This window comes from Pleuronectes platessa, chromosome 2 (genome assembly GCF_947347685.1).
Source record: "Pleuronectes platessa chromosome 2, fPlePla1.1, whole genome shotgun sequence".
In the NCBI taxonomy this organism is placed as follows: Eukaryota; Metazoa; Chordata; class Actinopteri; order Pleuronectiformes; family Pleuronectidae; genus Pleuronectes; species Pleuronectes platessa.
In genome coordinates this window covers 22052804-22075780 of record NC_070627.1, presented here as the reverse complement: position 1 = coordinate 22075780, position 22977 = coordinate 22052804, and the positions used below count along the sequence as shown (strand labels likewise).

The following is a 22977-nucleotide window of genomic DNA, read 5'->3' as shown; positions in this document are numbered from 1 at the left end:
AGGGATTCTGTGTTCAGGCTTTTTGTATTGTGGAGGAAGTTGGAAATACTCAAGCATCTAAATAGTTTATTACAGTACTTGGCTAGCTGTATTTTCTTTTACTTTTCAGCACTGGTTGCTTTCAGCTTTGGTTCTCAGTCATCCAGTTTGGTACAGTTCAATGCAGAGGCAGTAAGTAACTTTATTTAAATAGACCTTTTCTAATCTTATCAACCAATCAGAGCACTTTACTGCGCAAGCCACATTCACCCATTCAATCAGCACTACTATGCATACATACCACAATTTGGTGTTCAATGTTTTGCCCAAGGACACTTTATTGTAGAGACTCCTCACTAAACTTTCGCAGGGTGTGAGAGAACATGTCATTCCACCAGGTTTGCACTCACAGTTCAAATACTTAAACTTTGAAACCTGAAAATGCAGAACTCAACTGGACCCATCCAGTGTCTCTCTTGCAGTGAAACAAGGTACATATTTTTACATAGAGAAATATTTATTTTAAACATGTAAACAGTGTTTATTTGGGTACAAAAAGCAGACGAACAGTGCCGCTAAAGCTTTATTAACTCTAGTATTTAAGTCATTAGTGAATCTATAAAAAACACTTAACATTGCAGTCAGGCTTTACACAAGTTGCACACATTGCCATTGTTATTATCTGCCCATGTCACAGTTATATGATTAAAGCCAATACTGAGTTGTAAGCAATATCTACTGAATAATGTCTAGTTATTAAGTTTAAAAGTTAACTGTTGAGAGATAACTGTTCAGTTATCTAAAAATAGCATTATTTTTAGCTAACTGAACAGTTATCACAAGGTGTAATTTTTTATTATCTTCAAATAAATATGTCAGTGTCCCTGTTGTTTTAATAATGTTTGTCCCCGCATGCGCATAATAGTTGAGTGATGTCACACAAGTCGTGAGAATCTGCTACTTGTCACATCACAACACTGTCACCTTAGAGTGACCCAAGTTGCTTCTAATTCAAATTTTAAGATTCAAATGGTCTTATAAAGCCCTGACACAATGTAGTCTGAGGCTCTTCCATCAATGAGGCCTTCTCCATCGTTGTCGACAAACCAGCAGGGAATACTTTCTCCATTCTTCATGTCCTGGCTGAAGTCCTTCTGCCAGTGTCTGTGGAGAAGAGAATACTGACAGTTAGGTGTGTGTGTGTGTGGTCCCGTATTACTCATGTTGTTTGGACCCACAACTGTTTACACAGTCACATTATGGGGATTATTTTTCTTATGTGGACAAAACGAAGTCTCCATACATAATTAATTTAATATTAAGGTGAAGACATGCTTTAAGGTTAAGGTTAAGGTTAAGGTTAATGTAAAGGTTAGGTTTAGGGTTAGGGTTAGGGTTAGGTCTAGGTCTAGGTTTAGTTTTAGGTTAGGCTAAGGTTAATGTTAGATTTGAGTTGAGGCTATGGTTGGGCAAAGAGCCACTATGGTTATGGTTGGAGAAGTCTCCAGGACATCAATGTAAGAATATGTATAGGTTTGTGAATGTGTGTGTGTTTGTTTGTGCGTGTGTGGTGTAAGAGTGTGTGTGTGTGTGTGTGTGCGTGTGTTTGTGTGTGTATTTTCACCTCGTCACGTTGACTGCTTGTCCCTTCACATACATGGTGGCATCTAATTTCTCCTGGTGGTCACCTGGACGCAGGTCTGTCACCTCAAACTCAACCCCATGGTAGAACTGACCTGGACCAAAATTGCTTGTTTAATATCTTGTGATATATTGAAAGTTAAAAATTAAAGCATGAAAATATGAAATAGCTGTTGCTGACCTAGCAGGCCATGAACTGAAGCAGACACATGATGGCTGTCCAGTGTGTAGAAGCCCAGGTAGTCCTGCTCCTCCCGAAGTCTCTTCCATTTCTTTGTGTGTTTGATCACCGTCAATTTAATGAAGTGCTTCAGGGTCACGGTCAGGCTGCAGTTCTTTGTTAACTTGAGGTCCATGCTGGAACAGATACAGACAATCTGTGTTTGACCCTATCCACTGTTTAAATGTTGCCCAAAACTTGGCTCAGAGGTGGAGGAGTACTGATACCAAAAGAGCGTGAATAAAAGGCTGGAACACTTCATGGCGCTATAGTCCACAACTGATAATATGTCCCTAACATCTGCTAGTGGTTGCTCACATCTAGTGGTGATCCCTGACATCTGCTGGTGGTTGGCAACTTATCATCAAACGATTTCTTGAAGACCTTCAAATGTACAAGGGATATTCTCCATTTTGTCTTATGTTTAAAATAAGAAATCATTTAAGATCCCATACCAATATTTTGCGTATGAACTTGAGCTAATTAAGTGTATAATAAACAAAACAAGTAACACCATTTTAACCTGTGGGCAAAATAACAAATATCTATTTATATAGTTGTAAAACATCTAATTTTTAACATGTCGTGTGCATGCATTTTAAATAATATCTGCACAGCAGTTTTACTCACTTTTTTTCTTTGATAGAGGCTGTATCAGACCACAGCATCTTGACATGTTTGCCATTGTGGAAGACGGAGATGTCCTGAGTGTTCACCTCCAGACTCACTCCCAGCTTCCGGTGGCTGATACCAAAACGCCCAAAGTAGGTGTTGGTTTTACCGTTTGGAACAACTTTCTTCTTGCCAATAATTTGGCCATTCACCAAAAAGCCTGAAGCATAATGAAATATTTCATGTCATTGCTTATTATGTTTTGATTATTTTTAAAGACGCATGGTAAACGAGTGACTAACCTGATTTGGCGTCTTTGACCAGAGTGAAAATGGTTCCTGGTTTGTCGTTGATGTTGAAGCACAGTGCGTCCTTTCTCTCTGGCAGCTCTATCATGAAATGAGGATCTCCATCCACTGCACAAGCATCATCCAAGAATCATGTAAGACAAATGTCAGACTCAAATATGATAGTAAGAGACTGAGCACTGTGGATAACCCCTGACTTTTAATACAGGTATGTGATAGATAATGAATAAAACTGAATATTTGAAATATCCCAGGTGTCATTGTCACATTGTGTCTGTTATGACAGGCTAATGCAATGATTTCCTTTTAGAAGTCAAAAATAAACATGACTTATTTCTGGTTTTGATGAGTCAAGCATTTGTTAAAAGCTTACCATCTGCATGACTACGAGAACTGGCAGCACGACCTGAGCCTGAGGAACCTGTCGTGCAAACATATCATTGTCAAAGTGAGGGTTGATTAGTTGTGTCATATAATTAAGTTAAAAGAGGTTTACCACGACTAGATGAACTCTGGCGAGATGCTGTTCGGCTGGATGCAGTTTTGTGAGATGTACCCGGATGGAATGCAAGTTTTTGAGATGTACCCTGGCGTCTCTCTGCTTCCTGTCGCTGGCCTGTAAAACAGTTAAAAGCACAAAGTTGGTTGGAAGCCATTGCAAAGATATAATGACACATACTGATTTAAATTGGCAAATAAAGAACATTCTGGTTTACTAGCCAACTTGTCCATCCGTCCATTATCTATACCTCTTATCCATTGAGGGTTAGGTGAGTGGTTGGAGCCCATCCAAGCTAATATTGAGCTATCATCAGGGTACAACATGGAGAAGTTGCTAGCGAATCACAGGTCCAACACACAGAGACAAACCACCATTCACTCTCAGATTCCCATTCACAGAAAACGCATGCAGACAAGGGCAGAGAACATGCAAACTTCACACAGAGACCCTGGCAAAACTGGAATTCAAACCAGGCAACAGTGCAAACCACCGCACCACTGTGCTGCCCCTGCTAACCTTTACTATATCAATTCCTTTCTATTCCTGCAAATAAAAGCAAAATATATGATAATAATTGATAACTGGTCACATGTCCCTTACTCTCAGTCAGCTTGTCAGCAATGAGAGGGCTGCTAGGTCCATCCTCGGTTTCAGGCTTGGTGACCACCATGGAGGTGAGCGGGGTGACAAAGCTGTACTGCAGGGACATGTTCAAAACCTTAGCTGTTATAGCATCTTTCTCTTGCTGAGTACCAAGGTCACTGGGAGACAGAAAAGAAAGAAGGGATCAGTTGGAAGTTGAATAATGAATAATGTGAGTAATCCTCTAAATCTGGTCAAAGGTACAATTTAAAGGTGAACGTGAACAAACCTGTTCTCCAGTAACTGCTGGATGGTAAGGTAGGCCCACAAACGCTCAGCAAAATCCCCAAAGATGTACTCTTGCTCTGGGTAGGTCACCTCCCAGTTTACCACATTGGCATTTCCCTGTACTTGTAAGTCTTTATCAGGCTGCAGAAACAAAAGTTTTTTCAAAAACAGATGATGAGAGAGGGTAGTAAATGTATGACTACAGTCATGGGTTAATGGTTTTGTTTATGGCAGTGGCAGACAAATTAATGTTTTAAGTGGGTGTTTAAGTTTGAAGAAAAGTTCAGGAAAGTAAACCTGTCGGTTGGGCTACTTGTTGAGATTATTCCATCTGGACCAATGTGTCATGTCAACCATCCTTGAAAAATTAACTGTACAATATGATGAGCTTTGAATATTCAGTGTCAGCTACAACAAGATTAACTTCTTACCCCCTGGCCAAGCACTTCCACCAGGAAATTATCCATGTCATTGCCGCTCAGCCGACCGGACACCACGATCTCTGAGCCGTTAAACAACTGGCTGAAGTGGTTTTTGGTCAAAGAGTCCACTGCATTGTCAGGATAACTCAGGTCCACTTCCAAGAGCAGAGGGTTGGAAACCTCCTCATAGAAACCCTGGGAAAAAGGCATAGCAAAAGTCATGTAATATCTGTATTCTACATTCCCTTTAAGGTGCAGAGATAGATTGGCAAAATGGTGTTAGACATCCCCTTTTCTGTTAATCTGTCTTTAATGGTTTTACTTTACCTGGAGTTGAATAGCAGAATCTGAAGCTTCATATATTCTGCGGGCCAGTCCCTTATTTTGTCTGCTCATCACATCCAGGAAGGAGTAATCCACATTATTTCCGAATCCAAGACAGAACAGAGACATCTTCCCCTTGATAGCATCATGCACATTCGTTTGGATCCTTTTGGGGACAGACACACCTATATACAAGCACGCACACGTGCACGAATCAAATGACAAACTGTAAGACAACTTTAAGCTTGTTTTTAGTTATCTACTTAATGTAGGTACAGAGACCTCTGACCTTCCAGACTGAAGTATTATTATCTTTCAAATCAAGACAACTTACCGCTGTTTGGCATCCCATCAGTCAGTAAAATAATCATATCCACACTCCTCTCTGGACGTGTCTTCTCTTCTCTTTCTTTCAACAGCATGCTCACTGCCCTCAGTACGGCGTCATTGATATCGGTGGCTGGGAGGGAAAAGAACAAATTAGATGGAGGCATGTTGCTTGTTTTCTGTTGTTTTATTACCTCTAAAGAAGCAGTCACGATTGACTTAAATTGTATTGGATTTGGCTGCAACACTGTTTACACCTGAGACTTGAGAAGTGTTTTATGGACTCAAACACTTCACCCAGTGAGTAGATGATGAGTGATTTTTTTTTACAGTGAACTATCCCTTCAAAGAGACAGGAGCTAAAACTAAGTGTTGCACAGTGGCTGAAAAGAGGAGCTGCGGCAATGGACACTATGAGGAAAGTGATACATATTCTGAACACTTCAAGTAATAACTCAAATTAAAATGATTCATTAAAAATGCTTAAAAAACGTCTCCTTTGAATGGAAAACAGACAGATTAAAGGCAGAAGACGTTTATGTCAAATAAATATACATAGTAACATTATGCATCTGTAAAAATATATTTAGATTTTTTTTAACTCTATGAATAGTAAATCGTTGATATTCAAACAGAATTTCTATTAATTTGCATTGAATAAACCATATTGCACTAAAGTTGCTGTCACTTGTCTCATACATCCATTGTCTCTTATCTTCCTGACGTAGGCAATGGCTTCAACCACATTTTCCTTTGTTGCTTTAGTAAGCGAGTTCTTCCAGGTGATAATGCGGTTGTCAAACACGATGAGAGCAAAGTGGTCCTCCACATGGAGGTCTTCCAGAATGGCAACCAATGCGTCCCTCGTCTGCAAAAGTTCACAGTTAAACACATAAAGAGGATCATAAACTGATGCCTGCAGTATGGGGCTTGCTTACTCCCCCCACACACACTCACACACACACACGCACACACAGTGACGCTCACACACACACACACACACACACACACACACACACACACACATATCTTTTACCTGTGCCATCTTTCTTCCACTCATTGATCCGCTCCTGTCAATCACAAACGCCACATTCTTTGGGACTCTGCGCAGGTCAGGGGGAGCAAAGAAGTGCACGAAGTATCCATTCACAATCTGCAGGGCAATAAAGAATTGAATCAACACTCGTTTGTGATTCTTATGTGCTGTTGTAAAGTCTTTGTTGGGAGCTGACCTGAACTTCTCCCAGGCCCTCCTCTCTTTTCACATCGTAGTTGATGAGGAAATCTCCGTCGATTATGCTCCTCTCACATTCTGGACACACTCTCTGTTGCTCCAGTGTTGGCGAGAAAGAAATGTGGGCCTGCGATACAGAGAGATTCATTTGACATTATTCTACACTTTACTTAAATTGTACTAAAAGAGATCATCAAATATTTTTAGAAGAACGGAAGCATGGAAAACTTTGTAATCCTTCACCTTTGTGCCGGTAACTGTTTTCTCCACCAGGGAAAGCAGGTCATTGGTGAGGAAAGTTGCTGAGGCGTCAAGAAAAGTGAAGCCCTGAGGCTCGTAGATGTTTGCTACAATCTGTCTCCACACACACACACACACACACACACACACACACACACACACACACACACACACACACACACACACACACACACAGACACACACACACAAACACACACACACCAACACACAGATCAAGAGTGTGATATAAGTCTCATTAATGTGCTGAAAAAAATTACACACAATGAAGCAGCTTATCTTTAAGCAAATGTTCTTATTTTGAAAGATAAAACAGGAGAGAGTAGAACCTGAAAGTCGTGCACTGGCTGTTTCGGTTTAACTCGAGTCACAATCTCATACTGGCCCAGTTTCCTCTGAAGGAGTTCCTCATAGGTCAGAATAAAAAACACTTTATTGTTGGCTGCTATATTGACAGACACTGAAAACACCTCCATCTTTCTCCCAGAGGCCCTGAAAGAATACACAGAGCACATAATTCACAGCTTTCTGATGTTACAATGTGTTTGTAATACTTGGTTTATGTATATTCAGCCTCGTCTGACTCACTTGACCAGTCCAGCAGTCTTTCCAGACGAAACAGCCTTCTCATACTCTTTCTTAGCCTTCTCTTTCTCCTTCACCTCCCCGACATACACCTGACCTTCAATCTCCCTGAGAGACAAAATTACAAGGGTCAAACCCAGAGAAACTTGCTTTTGCTCAACGGTCAAAAGTCCTGAGGTTTGAACTGACATGCTGAAGTTGGTGATGAAGGCGGTCTTGGGCAGGTCCACCTCAAAGAAGATTTCCTGCGAGGAGTTTGCTTTGTTCAGAGCCTTGGAGGTCATGACGGTGTGGGCGAAACGAGACGTCACCGTGCACTCCACGGTGACACTGTACACCTCCACCACCTGAGAGGATGAAGGGAGATGTAACTTTGGCCTGGTTGTCGAGTAAAATGTATTGTTTACGGGGCTTGAGCATCAGTAAATCGTAACCACTATGATTACAGCAAATAACCAAGACTAGTGGAGGACTGGCAAGTTCTGTCTTATGTCTCAGCAAGTGTCCAAAAAATCTGTATGAATATAAATGAATAAATAAATGCAGAAATTAATAATGAAAAACAAAATATTGCTTTCTGTATCTGTAAAAAAAGTATTTCTCTATTTGTACATTTATTAATTATGATGTTCTATATATTTAAAAAATATGTATTTCAACATATTTTTGTTTGTATTTCTAAGGTTATTAATTCATTCATTTCTACATTTATGTATTTATCCAGTTCTGTTATTCTAATTCAGTCTAAAGCCTGATTGTTTATAGCGTCGTTATCTTGTTCCTAATTTTATCCCTAATAGAAACGATTCACGTCATGAAACGGGAAGAGTTTACTTTAAAACATGAGATGAAACTTACTATTACTCCTGATGCAGATAGGAATAAAATACAGATGGAGAAATCTCTTCCAGCTCTTTTATCGTCATGTGAAGCAGTGAGGAAATAAAAGCATGCCAGTGGACACAGGGGAGGGGAGAGCGGAACAAGTGGCATCTGGAACCAATGTGATATATGGTAAATGTGGACTTCATTTCGCAACCGGTAACAATACCAAACAATCCCACTACTGTGAGGGAAGCTACCAGTCATCTTGACCATGTTTATTCAATTATCATATTCAGATTTGAATCCGATCCATGAACAAATGTAAAAGCTTTGCTGTTAGTGAGACCCCCTGTCCCGATTTTACGTCAATAGAAAAATTAGTTCCTTACATTTGTAGAGTTTGTGCTTCTTCTCTACAGAGAAAAAAGAGACAAAAATATATTTTCATTATTAACATTGTACGCTTTGAGTTTTGCAGAAAGGCATGACCACAAAGAAGGCAAGAAAGAAAGAAAGATTTGTAAAATGGCAGTTTAAACTGTGATAAGTATTTAAGTTGAATACCTTTATTGACCTGGTTGCCATAGTTTCTTGGGTTTCCTGAAACAGAGCATAGAGTTACTTTGATCTGCACCATATTAGACATCCCTTAATTAGACATTTCCCTGATTGTTAACCATTGGATACAGCCTGAACTGAAACATTCTAATGTGTCAAACAATCACTTATTGCAATTACAAGTGTCCATGCTGTTGATAGTCTTCATCAGTCGTACTCCTCTGTGTTTCCCAAAATGTAGGACAAATGTCAAATAAACAGGTTTATCAGGAATCTTAAGGGATCTTTGCTGCAGCATGCCGAGAAGTTAGAATCAGAAAGATGACGCATAACAAGTGTGGGAAAACAACCTCAGATGTAAAGGTCACACACAAACACAGACACACAGAAAGGGAAGATGATGAGGGAAATCGGTGCTCCACACTCTTTAGTTCAGTTCAACCATTTAGAGGCTATGATGCACTCGATTTCTAGAGCGTGAAAATGTGACTTATGTTCTTAACGTGTTTTGTGGAGTCGGGGGAACAAGGTGCAAGACCTGCTTGCTCCACTGCTGAGCTGAGGTCACTGAAGAATGGCTGTTGAACTGAAGGACAACCATGTTGACAGATGAATATGTGGGCGTCACGTTTCGATCACAGGTCATCTTCTTTAAAGGTTCAGTGTGTCAGATTTAGTGGCATCTATTGGTGAAGGTGCATATTGCAGGCCACGGAGTATCCCTCCTACCAACTCCTCTTTACAGTGTTAAGAAGAACCTGTAAAGGGCTTTTTAAATGTAAAGCATGAGAGGCTGTCTCTAAAACCAGTATTTGGTTTGTCCAGTCATGTAGAAATATGGTCTCCTCCGTGGTAGGATAGGATTTAGATATATAGAGGACTCCCTCTGAGGTAACAAAAACACAAAATGTGTACTTTCACCTGGTTATACAGTAATGAAAAAATAATTATCATAACTGCTGAGTGTCCCCCTAAATCCTACACACTGGACTTTTAAATGCATGAATAGAGATGTGTTCAGTCAGTCCATACAGGAGTGTGATATCACTTTATCTATACTATATGTCTTTAACCTTGGTATTCAATGAAAGTTCTATCCTCAGCTAATTTCTCTATTCAAGGAAATGTAGTATAAGATGTGTGCACACATTTATGAATGAAACTATAAACGAAAATCTTTACAAATTAATCAAACCTACACTCTCGTCAACATTGTGACCAAATTGTACAAGACCCATCTCACAAATGGTGACATGCACATAGAAGATCCCTGTTAATGCAAATTGCACACAAGCCTTTTGTTACAAAAATGAGGACAGGAAATTTGACTTGGACTCGAGTCCTGAAGATCAGACTTAACTCAGGACAAGGGTTTAAAATCAAGTCTGAATGTTTGACCTGGTAAAAATATGTAAATGGTAAAAAGTTAATAAGACAGACATGAGTTTAGTGACTGCACCAAAGTAGTAAGCCTTTATAAGTTTAAATTGCAGCAAATAAAGCTTTGGAGGGAAAATAATCAAAGCACATCGTTCGAAGGGTCACATTTCTGATGCTGAAACGTCTTGAATCTTTCAGTAAAGATTCAACATGGATCTGGGAGAATGAGTTCGATGACGTGCATTAACAGACCTGGGCCTTGACAATGACAGCGACAAACTCAAAAACAGCACGTGCAAAACTGCTGTTTTAGTCTGATGAGGATTTTCTTAATGAAGCTTCGTTGTCCCTACAGGTAAAAAGTCAAATCCCCTGAAAACAGCTAAATTGTCTTAAAACTCCTCCTACATCAATGATGTTTAACTTTAACTTAACTTAAATGCTTTTTCATGCTTCCAGTGTTCCTGCAGATGACTTGGTCACTGCTGCTTTAACATCTTTTTATTTGATTTTCTGTAGTGCTCCTCTGATTTCCTGCATAGCTGTGGTGATTGTGCAGGATAAACAGATCTTCCATTTGTTACTTTCTTTCACAAACAAAAGGGCTGTGGCAGTGGGCCAGCACTGCAAAGCAACTCACTTCCTGCATGCCAGGGGATTCGGCATGGGAAAGCTGTAGTCCTTACAGCTACAGATGCTTTCATAAACAATGCATACACTCACCTCACATCACGTAAGCATCATCTGACATAGAAATGAACTATGCACACGGAACTTATTTTAAATACCTGTGGCAGAGCATCACTCCTGGAAACAAGCAGAGCTCCCCGGGCCTTAGCTGGAAGGCAGATGTAGACGCAAACCCACAACAGGAGGACTCTCCACACAACAGGCATGCCTGGGAAACAGAAGTGCCTCTTCCCCGGCATGGCTGAGAACGAGTGTGGAAGGAATCTGAGGCATGTGGGGATCAAGTCTTCCAGCAAGAGTTGTACTCCGCCCACACTGTGCAGGAGGAGGGGCCCTCCATGTCCAAAGCTCTTCTTTTCAGTATGTTTGTGTGAGTAATCATGCGTAGTTTCCCATAAATTGCCTGCTTGTGTGGGTTTGTTTGCGTGGGTGTAATGCTTAGCCAGTCCCCACTTGCCCATAGGTGTGTACTCATGTATTAACTTCATGGAAAGTTACGTAGACAGCAGGATTTTCATCCAACATTTATTGTGGTAAGGGGGGAACAGTTCCTGTGGCTGAACAATAATCAAAGACATTTGCCACAATTAGGATTTTCTCTTTTTGCCTGTTCAACCATGAATAAAAAATCACCAAATGTTGCCATAGAGATCAAATTTATTAGGTGCCATGCTTTTAGTAGACTTTACATGAACTGTGATAAATCTTTTCACCGAGGTTTCCCTGCATAGAAACTGTTTGGATCCCAAGACTTTAAAACAGAAGTTTAACTAATAGACATTTTTGCTTTAGTCCATCTTTAAGAACAGTGTATTCCATGTCTTCCACGTCATAACACCTGTCTTTGAGTATATGACTGTGCAGGTACTATTTTAATAACGTTTTTTATCACTGTGATGGGTTCTGTGTTTGACACTGATATGTATCCTGCGTTTAAGCGGTTTTGAAAAGTCCTGACACAATGTAATCTGCTGCATCTCCGTCGATGAGGCCTGTTCCGTTACTGTGAATGAACCAGCAGGGAACCTTTTCTCCGTCCTTCACATTCCTCCTGAAGTCTCTCTGCCAGCCTCTGTGGACCAAGGCAGAAACGTCATGTAGACCAAGCGATGTTTATTCACATTTGAACACACTTTGCATTCACACTCTTCCATGGTGAGGTGGGACACTTATCTGAGAGAGGTACCTGGTCACATTGAGTTCCTGTCCCTTCACGAACATGGTGGCGTCTGGTTTCTCTGGGACTTCTCCTGGACGCAGGTCAGTCACCTCATATTCAATCCCTTGATAGAACTGACCTGGAGGACAAGCCGACATTTAAGAGTAATATTTTTTAATATTCATTTCAATAATGTTATTCCTTTTTTATGCTATAAAGAGACACCGCTTAAAATTTTGTAAATACTTAAATGCTGCCACAAACCTTAAACCATGCAGTCTAGTTCTGAGTAAGACCTCATCTATACTACCATTTCGCATGAAAATAAAATGATCCCCGTCCTCACACGGGCCTGAAAAGGCATATCAGATGACCACTCACATACACTGGGCATGCGCATGCCAATTTTAACAGGAATTGTAGCAGATTACTCGAAGGGGATCATGTGACCTGTGCCTGACTTATCAGCGAAGGCTACATCATGATTGAAAAGACCCAAACAGCAAACAGTTGTGAGTGTCCATACTAAAACATGCCGCCGGCAGCTTTTCCAAATGTCTGTTTTAACATCTCTGAAACTAGGTACGGAAACCAGGTGTATCCGTAGCAGAGTCGATGCATTTTTTATGAAAGCGTAGCGTTATGGATGTAGCGTATGAGCGTCACGTTGTACCTAGCAGGCCGTGAACAGCAGGGGAGAGGAGGTGGCTGTCCAGGGTGTAGAAACCCAAGTAGTCCTGATGGTACGGATGCTTCTCCCACACTTTGTGCAGCAGGATCACAAACTTCACTGAATCTTTTAGAGTTACGGTTAGGCTTCGATCCTTCGTCACAAGGAGATCAACGCTGAAGGACAAGAAGAAGAGTTCATTCTGAGCCTGGACTTCACATTTCATATTACTCATGTAGAGCGAGGTTCTATGAGCGACGGAGAAGCATGCAATTGTGCAGCCACTCACTTGGGTCCTTTGAGAGAGCCAGGATCAGACCACAGCAGCTTCACCCATTTGCCATCCTGGAACACTGAGATCTCATGAGTGCTGACCTCCAGCCTCACCCCCAGAGTGCGGTGGATGATGCCAAACCGCCAGAAATAGGTGTTGATTTTACCATTGAGGGGAATTTTCTTGTCCCCAATTGTCTGGCCATTGACCAAAATACCTGAAGAAACAATTCAGTCACTCACCACAGCATATGATTGAATGAAACGAAATTTACATTGTATTTAATACTGGTCTCGGGCTGACCTGACTCTGGATCTCTAACCAGTGTGAAAATGGTTCCTGGATTGTCATTGATGTTAAAACACAGAGCGTCATCTCTGTCTGGCAGCTCTATCATGAAATGAGGATCTCCATCCACTGCAAGTGATACCAGAGCACAATGACAGTAATGAATATGATTTAATTCATATAATATGGGGGATGGGTTTAATATATAGTATTTATAGTGATGATGTTAAACAGCCACGCTGTGAGGCACCACAGCAGGTACAGCTGTGCTTTGATCTAAATGCTAATAACAGCAGCAGGCTATGCTCACAATAGAGATGCTAAAAAGTTGACCTTTAGCATTTAATGTTTACCATTACAGGATAAAGTCCATCGGATTCATTGCTTGAGGGCCGTGAATATCTATAAAATAATATGTGTCAGTACATAGGTGAAGATAGTGACCTGCCTTTCAAATTGAAAAGTCAGAGGATCCAAAAGTCCTCAATTACATAAAGGACTGACAGAACAACTGACCGATAGAGCCATAACCATACAGATTGATGAAAATGATCAAAATACCATACCCGTAACCCATTGCTTACCAAAATGTGTAGGTGAAGAATAGGCGTTCGAAACCGGGCGTGCTAGATACAGGAATAATAAAGAAAAAACGAATTAATAAAGGGAAATTAGTTAAACATATTCATCTTTTTTTATGCTACAGGACAAAAAACATTACTGTCTTACCCAAACTGCTGGTGTAATGTCTTTGCACTGTCAAAAAAAGAACAAATTAATACCTTCTACAGTTCAAGCTTACCAAAATATGGAGGTGAAGAATAACTGTTCAAAACCGGGGTTATAAATTGATGTGCTCGATACAGGAAAAATAAAGAATAAAGCAAATTAAGAAAGTGAAATCTATTAAACATATACATCATTTTTTTATGCTACAGGACAAAAAAACCTTACTGTCTTACCCATTCTGTCAGCCTGTTGTCTTTGCTCTGTCAAAAAAATAAATAATGAATACCTTCTGTAGTTAAAGCTGAAGCTCTAGCCTCTACTAGTTAGTTAACAGAATAGAATGTTACAAAAAACATGAATTCACTGCAGGCCAGTGATGCCTGTGAACGTATTACAGTAAATTTTGGTCTGCATCACTCTCTAAAGCCTTTCTCTTTCCCTTTACCTTCAGTCAGCTTGTCGGCAATAAGAGGGCTTTCAGTTCCATCCTCGGTTTCAGGTTTGGTGACCACCATGGAAGTGAGAGGGGTGACGAAGCTGTACTGCAGAGACATGTCCAATGCCTTTGCTGTAGCATTGACTTTCTCGTCTGGGGTTCCACTCTTGCTGCAGGATGAAAAAAGATATTGAAGCTGCAACAAATGACGACGGAATTTAGAAAACGATAAGGAATCAACAAATGAATATTACAAGCTTATTTAAGTGCTTACAGACAATGGCCAAAGAGTATCATTTTCATCTGCCTTCATTCCACAAATGTCTGTCTGTCTGTGTGTGGACTGCATATCTCAAGAACCATTCATCTACTTCTCCCTTGGCATATGTATTGTAATTTGTCAGAGAAAGTGCAGTGCAGACTTGGTGCAATTTGGTGCTGCTATACATTCATCATTAATAAAAAAATGTATTTAACAAACAGGCGTGCAGATCTCTGTAGCAGTCAGTGGGAAAGGGCAGTTGGGCTGAAGTCTGGACGGAGTTGAATGTGTTTTTCTTCTAGTCATTGAATAAACTACAGCAGAGCCTCTTTCAGCCTGAGGCCAATTCTCTCTGTCTCCAGATCATTTAGATAAATTGATTATTATCATTTCACAATATAAGAGATACACAGTGGTTGATCTCTATCAAGGCAACACCATTCATAGAATTATTTCCTCTTCAGCAATTTGTCTTTAAAGTAAAGCACAATGTGTTGTTGCTGTAACACTTTGTGGAATTACAGAGGTTTTATTTTGGAAAGATTTTGAGTCTGTATACAAAGTTCAGCAACCAAACGATACAAAGTGACAGTATATTGTAGAACTTTTGCTGATCTGGAGAACAACCACGGAACAAATAAACAGCCCATTCTAAACAGACATGTTGAGAACAGGCACTGCGCTACTTAGACGAATGGAAATGATTTTCAAGCTAAAGCAACTCAGATTAAACTAAAGGACTCAAACAAACCTCTTGTCCAGTAATTGCTGGATGGTCAGATAGGCCCACAGGCGCTCTGTGAAGTCCCCAAAGATGTACTCCTCATCTGGATACACAACATTCCAGTTCAGAGCACTGGCCTTGCCCTGCACTTCGTACTTTTCCTCAGACTACAGGGGAGAGAAAACAGAAAGAAATGCAAGCAATTTGAGAAATAATGGACAAGTTTTCTCTCCATCTTAGCATTGTCTCCAAATGTCCCGCCATTTCCCTCTTCTCACCCCCTCGCCGAACACCTCCACCATAAAGTTGTCCAGATCGTTGTCTGTCAGCCGACCAGCTACCACAATCTCCGAGCCATTAAAAAGCTGGCTGAAGTGGTTGGTTGTCAAAAAATCGACTGCATTGTCAGGATAACGCAGGTCCACCTCCAAGAGCAGAGGGCTAGACACGTCCTCGTAGAAACCCTGAAATTGTTGCATACACACATTGTTTAAAATTTATTTGTACAAATGTGCTAATTAAATTACTATTTATTTTAATCTGCTAAGGAGCTTATGACTTGCCACTGTTTGATCGTTAATTTCTTTTTTTTTTTATCATTAGCAAGATTACAGAATAACTACAGAACAAATTTCCATGAAACTTGATGGAGGGATGGGACATAAAAAAAAAAAAAAAATTACACTTTTGCCGTGGATCACATGCACGATTTTTTTGTATAACTTTTTTTTACATTGCCAATTATTTCGGCAATCCCCTGAATAATTGAGGATCTTGACAAAAAACAAATTCAAGCATATTTGGGGGATTTTCAATGTGGTTTGTAAACTGTTTGTAAACTATATATATATAAATACATACATACACGCTCTGTATAAACAGTATTCTATTAGATTTTTTATTTGTGTTATGTTGAGCTCTATCATATTCTAATGTACTGTTATTTAAATCTATTTTACTCTAACTTTACATTTGTCTATTTCTTACTTTAAACCGTTCTTTGTATTTGGTTTATAACATTGCCCTTACTGCTGAGCTGAGCTCTCCTCTTGACCACAGATTGTACCGTTGACCTTGACCTTATGTTAACTTACATACAACAGTAAAACCTGAACTTTGTCTCATAAGGGGGTTGGATTTTCTTCTGCTGCTCTACAGTAACAAAAAGGGCAACAAACCTGAGACAAACATCAATGTGTACCTGAGGTAATGTTGAGTCGGGTCGCTAATCAAAAGCAGTGTATTTGTATCTTCAATACTTTTAGGACTGTGTCCAAACGATCATTTCGGTCATGTCGAATTCAAGGGGACAGCCATTCCAGTTTAAATTAAAATTATAAAAAACGATTGGCTCAGAATTGTACTCATAGTCTAATTCCTCCACCTGAAGTTGAACGGCTGCATCTGAAGCTTCATATATTCTGCGGGCCAGTCCTTTGTTTTGTTTGCCCATCACGTCCAGGAAGGAGTAGTCCACATCATCGCCAAACCCGAGACAGAACAGAGACATGTTTCCTCCGATGGCCAAATGCATATTCTCCTGGATCCTCTGGAGGTTAGTCTCTCCTTCAAAGCCAGAGATACAACATCCACAGTTTTAATGCTCAACCTAAAGTACATTGATCAAATACATCTAACAGTATGTGCACACTCAACATGCTCACCAGAATTTGGCATTCCATCAGTCATTAAAATAATCATATCACTACTCCTTTCAGGGAGCTTCTTCTCCTCCCTGTCTTCGACCAGCATTTTCACACCTCTCAACACTGCGTCATTGATATTGGTCCCTAGAAGGAAAACTCAAACAGTCAAGCGTCTCGTATCAGGATACATTTCTATCATTGAAGAAATAAAGAAGATATTTGGTCAAATTTGGAAAAAAGTGCCACTTGTTATTCTCTCAACCTCCATTGTCTTGAATGCGCCTCACGTAGCTACTGGCTTCATCCACATTTTCCTTGGTAGCTTTGCTAAGTGAGGGCCTCCAGGGAGTTATAGTGTGGTCAAACGGGATCAGGGCAAAGTGGTCCTCCTCGTGGAGGTCTTTGAGGATTTCAAGCATTGCCTGTCGTGTCTACAAAGGAGTACAAGGTCAGGGGTCAATACATTAGAACATCATCAACATATCAAATTAAAAGGCCTCTCACTTGTTCCATCTTTCTCCCACTCATTGATCCGCTCCTGTCGATCACAAACACCACATTCTTTGGGAGTCTGGGCAGGTCAGGTGGAGCGAAGAAGTGCACAAAGTATCCATTCACAATCTGAAGGGAAGATGATCATGATTCACATGAAGGAATGAAAGAAGCTAATCACAGATTCATCAATATTTTTTTAATTTGTGCAGCAGATACTGAGTTTAGTGACAGCTGACCTGAATGTTCCCAAAGCCCTCTGCTCGGTTTACGTCATATTTGATGACAAAATCTCCATCAATAAGTGTTCCATCACAACCTGGACACTTTCTCTGCTGCTCCACAGTTGGTGAGAACGAGATGCGTGCCTGATATAGGGATAAACACATTGAGCTCAGCTTGTTTTTTTTATTATTCTTGGGCCAGAAATGCTGGTGCATGTGAAGCCAAGGAAGTGAAACCTGAATTGTTTTGAATTCTGAAGGGTTACTGTGCCACGCACCTTTTTGTCTGTGACCGTTTTGTCCACCAGGGGGAGCAGGTCATTAGAAAGGAAGGTTGCATGGGCATCAACAAAGGTAATGCCCTGAGGCTCGAAGATATTTGTCACAATCTGTTACCTCACACAAACAGACACAAACATAATTTGTGAGGATAAACTTTCATTCAGGATCAATTAATTCACCATGAGGTAGAAAATGAATCATGAGCTTAGTTGCACCTGAAACTCCTGGACCAGGGTTTTGGGTTTAACTCGTGTTAAAATCTCATACTGGCCCATTTTCCTCTGAAGGAGCTCCTCATAGGCCAGAATGAAGGTCACGCTACTATTGGCTGCAATGTTGACAGACACAGAGAACTTCTCCATCTTCCTCCCAGAGGCCCTGAAATAAAACACAGACATAAGTGACAGCTGCAGATGTGCAGACAGTGTTTGGAGGGCTGGGTTTATGTATTTCATCATCTCCAGAGACTCACTTGACCAGTCCAGCAGTCTGTCCAGAGGAAACAGCCTTCTCATACTGTTTCTTGGCTTTCTCTTTCTCCTTCACCTCCCCGACATACATCTGACCTTCAATCTCCCTTTTTTAAGAGACAGAGAGATGGAGAGCTTGCATGATGCAACTTAAGAAACGTAAATAAACCGGGTCCTTTTAGTTAAGATCAGCTTTAGAGCACCATTGTAAAAGTTAGCGAGAAGAATGATTGTGTCATAAACAGAATGTGGTAACATGCTGGAGTGCGGAGAGAGTTGATATGAGAGTGGGGAAGTACTGACATGCTGAAGTTGGTGATGAAGGCGGTCTTGGGCAGGTCCACCTCAAAGAAGATTTCCTGGGAGGAGTTTGCTTTGTTCCGAGCCTTGGAGGTCATGACGGTTTGGGCGAAACGAGACATCACCGTGCACTCCACGGTGACACTGTACACCTCCACCTGAGACTGAAAGGAAGGATGGGTTGGAAAGACAGAAACTCTCATGAAAATGAGAAGCTTGCGTTCAGGGTTCAATATTGATAAATATGGAATAAACAGGTGACCAGCGCTCTGTAGCAGTCATTGGGGCTGGGGCAGTGTGCCTTCAGTCTATGGACCGAGTTGAACAGTTCTTCTTCTACATCCTTGGATAAACTACAGCGGTTGTCAGAAACTGTGTCGAACTGTGGGTCAGAATCGCTGCAAGACCTTTTTGATGACTTTTAATTATTTTTCTTTCACCACAACGGATTGAGACAGAGATTGGCCGGTGACAACATCCATAGAATCACGTTCTCTTTAGCAATTTGTCTTCAAACCAACAAGCACAATGTTTGTTTGATTGATGCAATGCTTTATGTTGAGCTGATATTCAAAAACTTTTGTTTTGAAAAGTTTTGAGCTTGGGTCGGAAGAATGTCTCTGTTGTTTAACAGACCTCTCAAATAATTGACATGCAATGTATGAAAAATACCAGCGGTTTAGCAAGTCATTAAACTTATATATAAAGCATGCAGATGAACAGTGTTTAAGATGCAGTTGGATTTGATGAAAAACATCAACTATAAAGTCTTCATTACAGATAAGCTGGGTAGGATGAACACAAAGTTTTCTAACTTCCCTCATTTACTTTATTACCATACCATTCACTGCATTACCATACCATACCAGACAAGCTTGTTTAATACGGGCTCTGCACAGGCTTTCACTTCTTCTTTCTGTGAATTAATGTGACGTCTGATATTTTCACTTTAATAATCAATTGAAACTGTGTTTTCCTCTCATGATTCACAGCGGGGTCCAGCCCATGCTGAGTTGCCCTGACTGGTGCCAAAATGAATTATAAGCACTGGAAAAAGTATCTTAAAAGACAGAAGACATGATGTCACTGGTTCCACCTTGGGAGTGTTCTGATGAGGCTGCTCAGCAGGGTTAATATGGATATATGGAAAAAAAGTTAGGTCAGTTATATCCAGTTCATCTTTATCCAATCTCTTTAGGAATCCACCTGCATCCTGTGTGAATTCTCATTGCTTTCTTCTGCCTGTTACTCTACAGCCTTTATTTCCTCTGATTCTCCAAACTCTTTTGTGCAGCCTCCTGAGTTAAGTTCAATATTTTATGGGGAATTTTATACGTATTTAATTATGGATCTACCAGTAATTCCACATATGATATTCAAGCAAATAGCCTTTTTAGTTGACAGTTTGGTTATTAATGGTATTTTCATTTATCTTCTCATTCTTATTGTGTGTATCTGCAGATCTGGCAGGTAAGAGGATGCCCTCACATATTAAAGACAACTTGTATTGTATTACCGTGGCTTCATTTGTACTTCTTTTCTGTAAAGGAAAAGAAAAGAAAAAGGAAATTATATTATTTTTAGATTTGAAAAATCTAATTTAAGACCGAACAAAACCATAAATTTCAACTGAGACTGCTTTATTCCCCTTTAACAACATGAATTTTCTATGTACCCTATACTTTTTAAATACTGTTTGTTAAGGGGCAAAACTTTGATAAATATAAACATAATGCGTGAGTGACTCTAACAAGTACCTGCATTGATCTGGCAGCTCCTCTCGTCTCCTGAAATACAAATAAAGCTCCATGATTGGATAAACAACACACTGTGTTAAAAGCATGTGTATCACATGTACAAATAAAGAGGAGAGAAAAAGATATGAATCTAAACAGGATCACAAATACAAACTTTGGAAGAGCAAAGTTTGGGTCAAAACATTTGAGAGGAAATCGGACGTGCTTCAATCAGGAGCTAAACTGATAAAATAAATAAATGCGATTTCAAATTAAAGTCAGGGTACAAAAAGCTGTGTGTGTGTGTGTGTGTGTGCATGTGTGTGTGAGGTCACCTGTGTCGCATCAGGGTACCCAGAGATGACCAGAGCCCCCTGGGTCAGGCTGGGCAGCCCGAGGCAGACGCAGCCCCACAACAGCAGCAGTCGAACACCCAGCAGTCCAGACATGACCAAACTGAACACAGGCTGACTTCACTGCTGAGAAAACTGCTCTCTGTCCAGGGGGAGGGACGTCGTGTGTGTGTGTGTGTGTGTGTGTGTGTGTGTGTGTGTGTGTGTGTGTGTGTGTGTGTGTGTGTGTGTTTGTGTGTGTGTTTGTTGTCCTGCAATATTGACAAACAGAAACAGACCTGAGTTCAGTGGTCAGAAGGCCCTGAGTTAGAAGTGCTTATGCTTGTAAAGTTGTGAAAGAAATGTCTGTGCTCAATCTGCAATGTGCATGACTGTTGGTAGAACTGACACCAAACTAACATATAATGACATCAGCCTCAACATAAATTACAGTTTCTATGTCTAATTGGATATAAGGTCAATGTGTGTATTTATTGTCTGTTTTGTGAAGCATTTATTTCCCGTCAGTTACTGTGATGTTCGGTTTGAATGGGTCAGAATATCTTTCGGAGTTATCTTACGTGAATTTTACATTAGTGCATGTATGTTTCTGAATAAAACACTTGATTTGTTCATTCATTGACCAACATCAGTCGGGTTTGTTTAATCTGGCGTTGGGCCAATGAGTTCTTCCTCTTCCTTTCACTCTTTCACTCAGCGTCTTGTGCTGCTCCACTTGATGCGTGTGTGTTTACATTATATCCCACGTGGGAGCGAACACTGGGCAGCTGTCTGAAACCAGAAAGACTCTCTTGTATGTTTTTTTAAATGCAACTACTGAAAAAAGTAAAGATTAGATTGCATTGCATGTAGATGAATGTGTTACACTGGGCTAATTCAATAACTTGACTACAAGGCTACTTTGACAGTAAATGTGTCCTTTGTCCCTCACATCATATTCCAGATGACCATTTAGGACAAATGTAGATTTAACCTTAACAAACAGATTTTGTCTGTACAATGAACCTTGTGAACAAACACAGTGGGCATGCACTCTGCACATCTGGTGAGTCATGGTCAACAGTAGATTAAAGAGTAAACAATCAAAGTTGTGCAATTTTCCACTGAATTCTTTGACGGGATATCAAACCTTCGGGGTCTGCACCATGGATGTCGGGATTTTGTGTTTGCAGTTTGTAGTGATGACAGAGCAGAACATATCACTTGTACTTTTGTTTGTGCTTGATTTTTTTGTCGGTTGAAATACTGCCATTGTCTCAGACAGGCCAGGGTTAATCCACTGTGCTCACAAGGCAAACATGTGCTGTTTGGCTTTATTTGTCTGTTTATTGTGTATTTATTGAATAGTGATAGGTAGTTAATGATAACTTGCACTATGTAAGTGTCGTACATACTCAAGCAAAATGCCTTAAAAGTGTATTTTATAAAGATGAGGCCTTAAAGGGCCTATGTTTTACACATTTCTTGGATATATGAGTGGTTTAACATTTTTTGTGTATTTGCATGTCCTCTCTCTGGAGCTGCAGACAGAACAGGCTGTTTTCACCTGCCTCGTGAGCCCTTCCTCTGATTGGGTGACTGCACTTTGAGTGACACGCGACCAGGCCTATCACCCGTCTCAATCAGAATCAGAATCAGAATCAGAATGTATTTATTGCCAAGTAGGTTTACACCTACGAGGAATTTGCTCTGGTTATTGGTGCATACAATGAACATAGAAAAAAAAACAAAAAAAAAACACAATAAATACAATAAATACAACACACATAAGAAAAGCAATAAAAAGAAACAATATATATTTACTCACTATTTACTTCTTATTTACTCCCCTTTTCTAATATTTATACAAAGTAACATTTATTTAGACATAAGCATATCTAAATAAAAGATATATAATAGATATAAAAAGTGAAATGTAAAAAGTGAAATGCAAGACAGTGAACAGTGTCAGATTGCAATATGCAATGTAGTGCAGTATAATATAATATTATATAATGTGTTAATTGAGCACATCCTTGAGGTGTGGGGGCGGAATAAAAGTCAGAGTCAGGTGGGGGTCCCGGACCTTGTTGATAAGGCCAATCTGACACATTGACGATCTCTTTGGTAAACACAGCTGAAAGTCACGTGGTTATGTTTGGATACAGCTATAGAAGACCAGCAGGTTCATAGTCAGTAAGTAACACTGTCCCTATGT

The 22977-nt window shown here is 40.2% G+C and overlaps 2 protein-coding genes across 3 annotated transcripts; both read right to left on the bottom strand.

Annotated features, from left to right (window-relative positions):
- Nucleotides 1-292: 292 nt before the first annotated feature.
- On the bottom strand, nt 293-11043 carry LOC128455800 (inter-alpha-trypsin inhibitor heavy chain H3). The gene is made up of 22 exons (XM_053439678.1): nt 10834-11043; nt 8672-8707; nt 8497-8520; nt 7472-7629; nt 7286-7390; nt 7027-7189; nt 6683-6793; nt 6438-6566; nt 6242-6358; nt 5905-6073; nt 5213-5338; nt 4882-5063; nt 4564-4749; nt 4134-4273; nt 3863-4023; nt 3257-3376; nt 3134-3181; nt 2755-2868; nt 2471-2672; nt 1802-1977; nt 1604-1715; nt 293-1143 (listed from the first exon to the last, which is right to left on the bottom strand). The coding sequence occupies exons 1-22, from the start codon at nt 10972-10974 to the stop codon at nt 1005-1007; spliced, it is 2859 nt and encodes a 952-aa protein (XP_053295653.1). The 5' UTR covers nt 10975-11043; the 3' UTR covers nt 293-1004.
- A 331-nt stretch (nt 11044-11374) lies between these two features.
- LOC128455162 (inter-alpha-trypsin inhibitor heavy chain H3) lies at nt 11375-20918 on the bottom strand. Of its 2 annotated transcripts, XM_053438842.1 has the most exons (23): nt 20763-20918; nt 20449-20478; nt 20208-20231; nt 18695-18855; nt 18394-18498; nt 18137-18299; nt 17918-18028; nt 17655-17783; nt 17428-17544; nt 17186-17354; nt 16942-17067; nt 16662-16843; nt 15556-15741; nt 15305-15444; nt 14301-14461; nt 14089-14115; nt 13856-13882; nt 13711-13752; nt 13142-13255; nt 12854-13055; nt 12568-12740; nt 11922-12033; nt 11375-11807 (listed from the first exon to the last, which is right to left on the bottom strand). In XM_053438842.1, the coding sequence occupies exons 1-23, from the start codon at nt 20874-20876 to the stop codon at nt 11669-11671; spliced, it is 2754 nt and encodes a 917-aa protein (XP_053294817.1). In that variant the 5' UTR covers nt 20877-20918; the 3' UTR covers nt 11375-11668. The 2 variants fall into 2 exon arrangements, with proteins under 2 accessions (XP_053294817.1, XP_053294824.1); XM_053438849.1 differs by lacking the exon at nt 20208-20231.
- Between the last annotated feature and the right edge of the window lie 2059 nt (nt 20919-22977).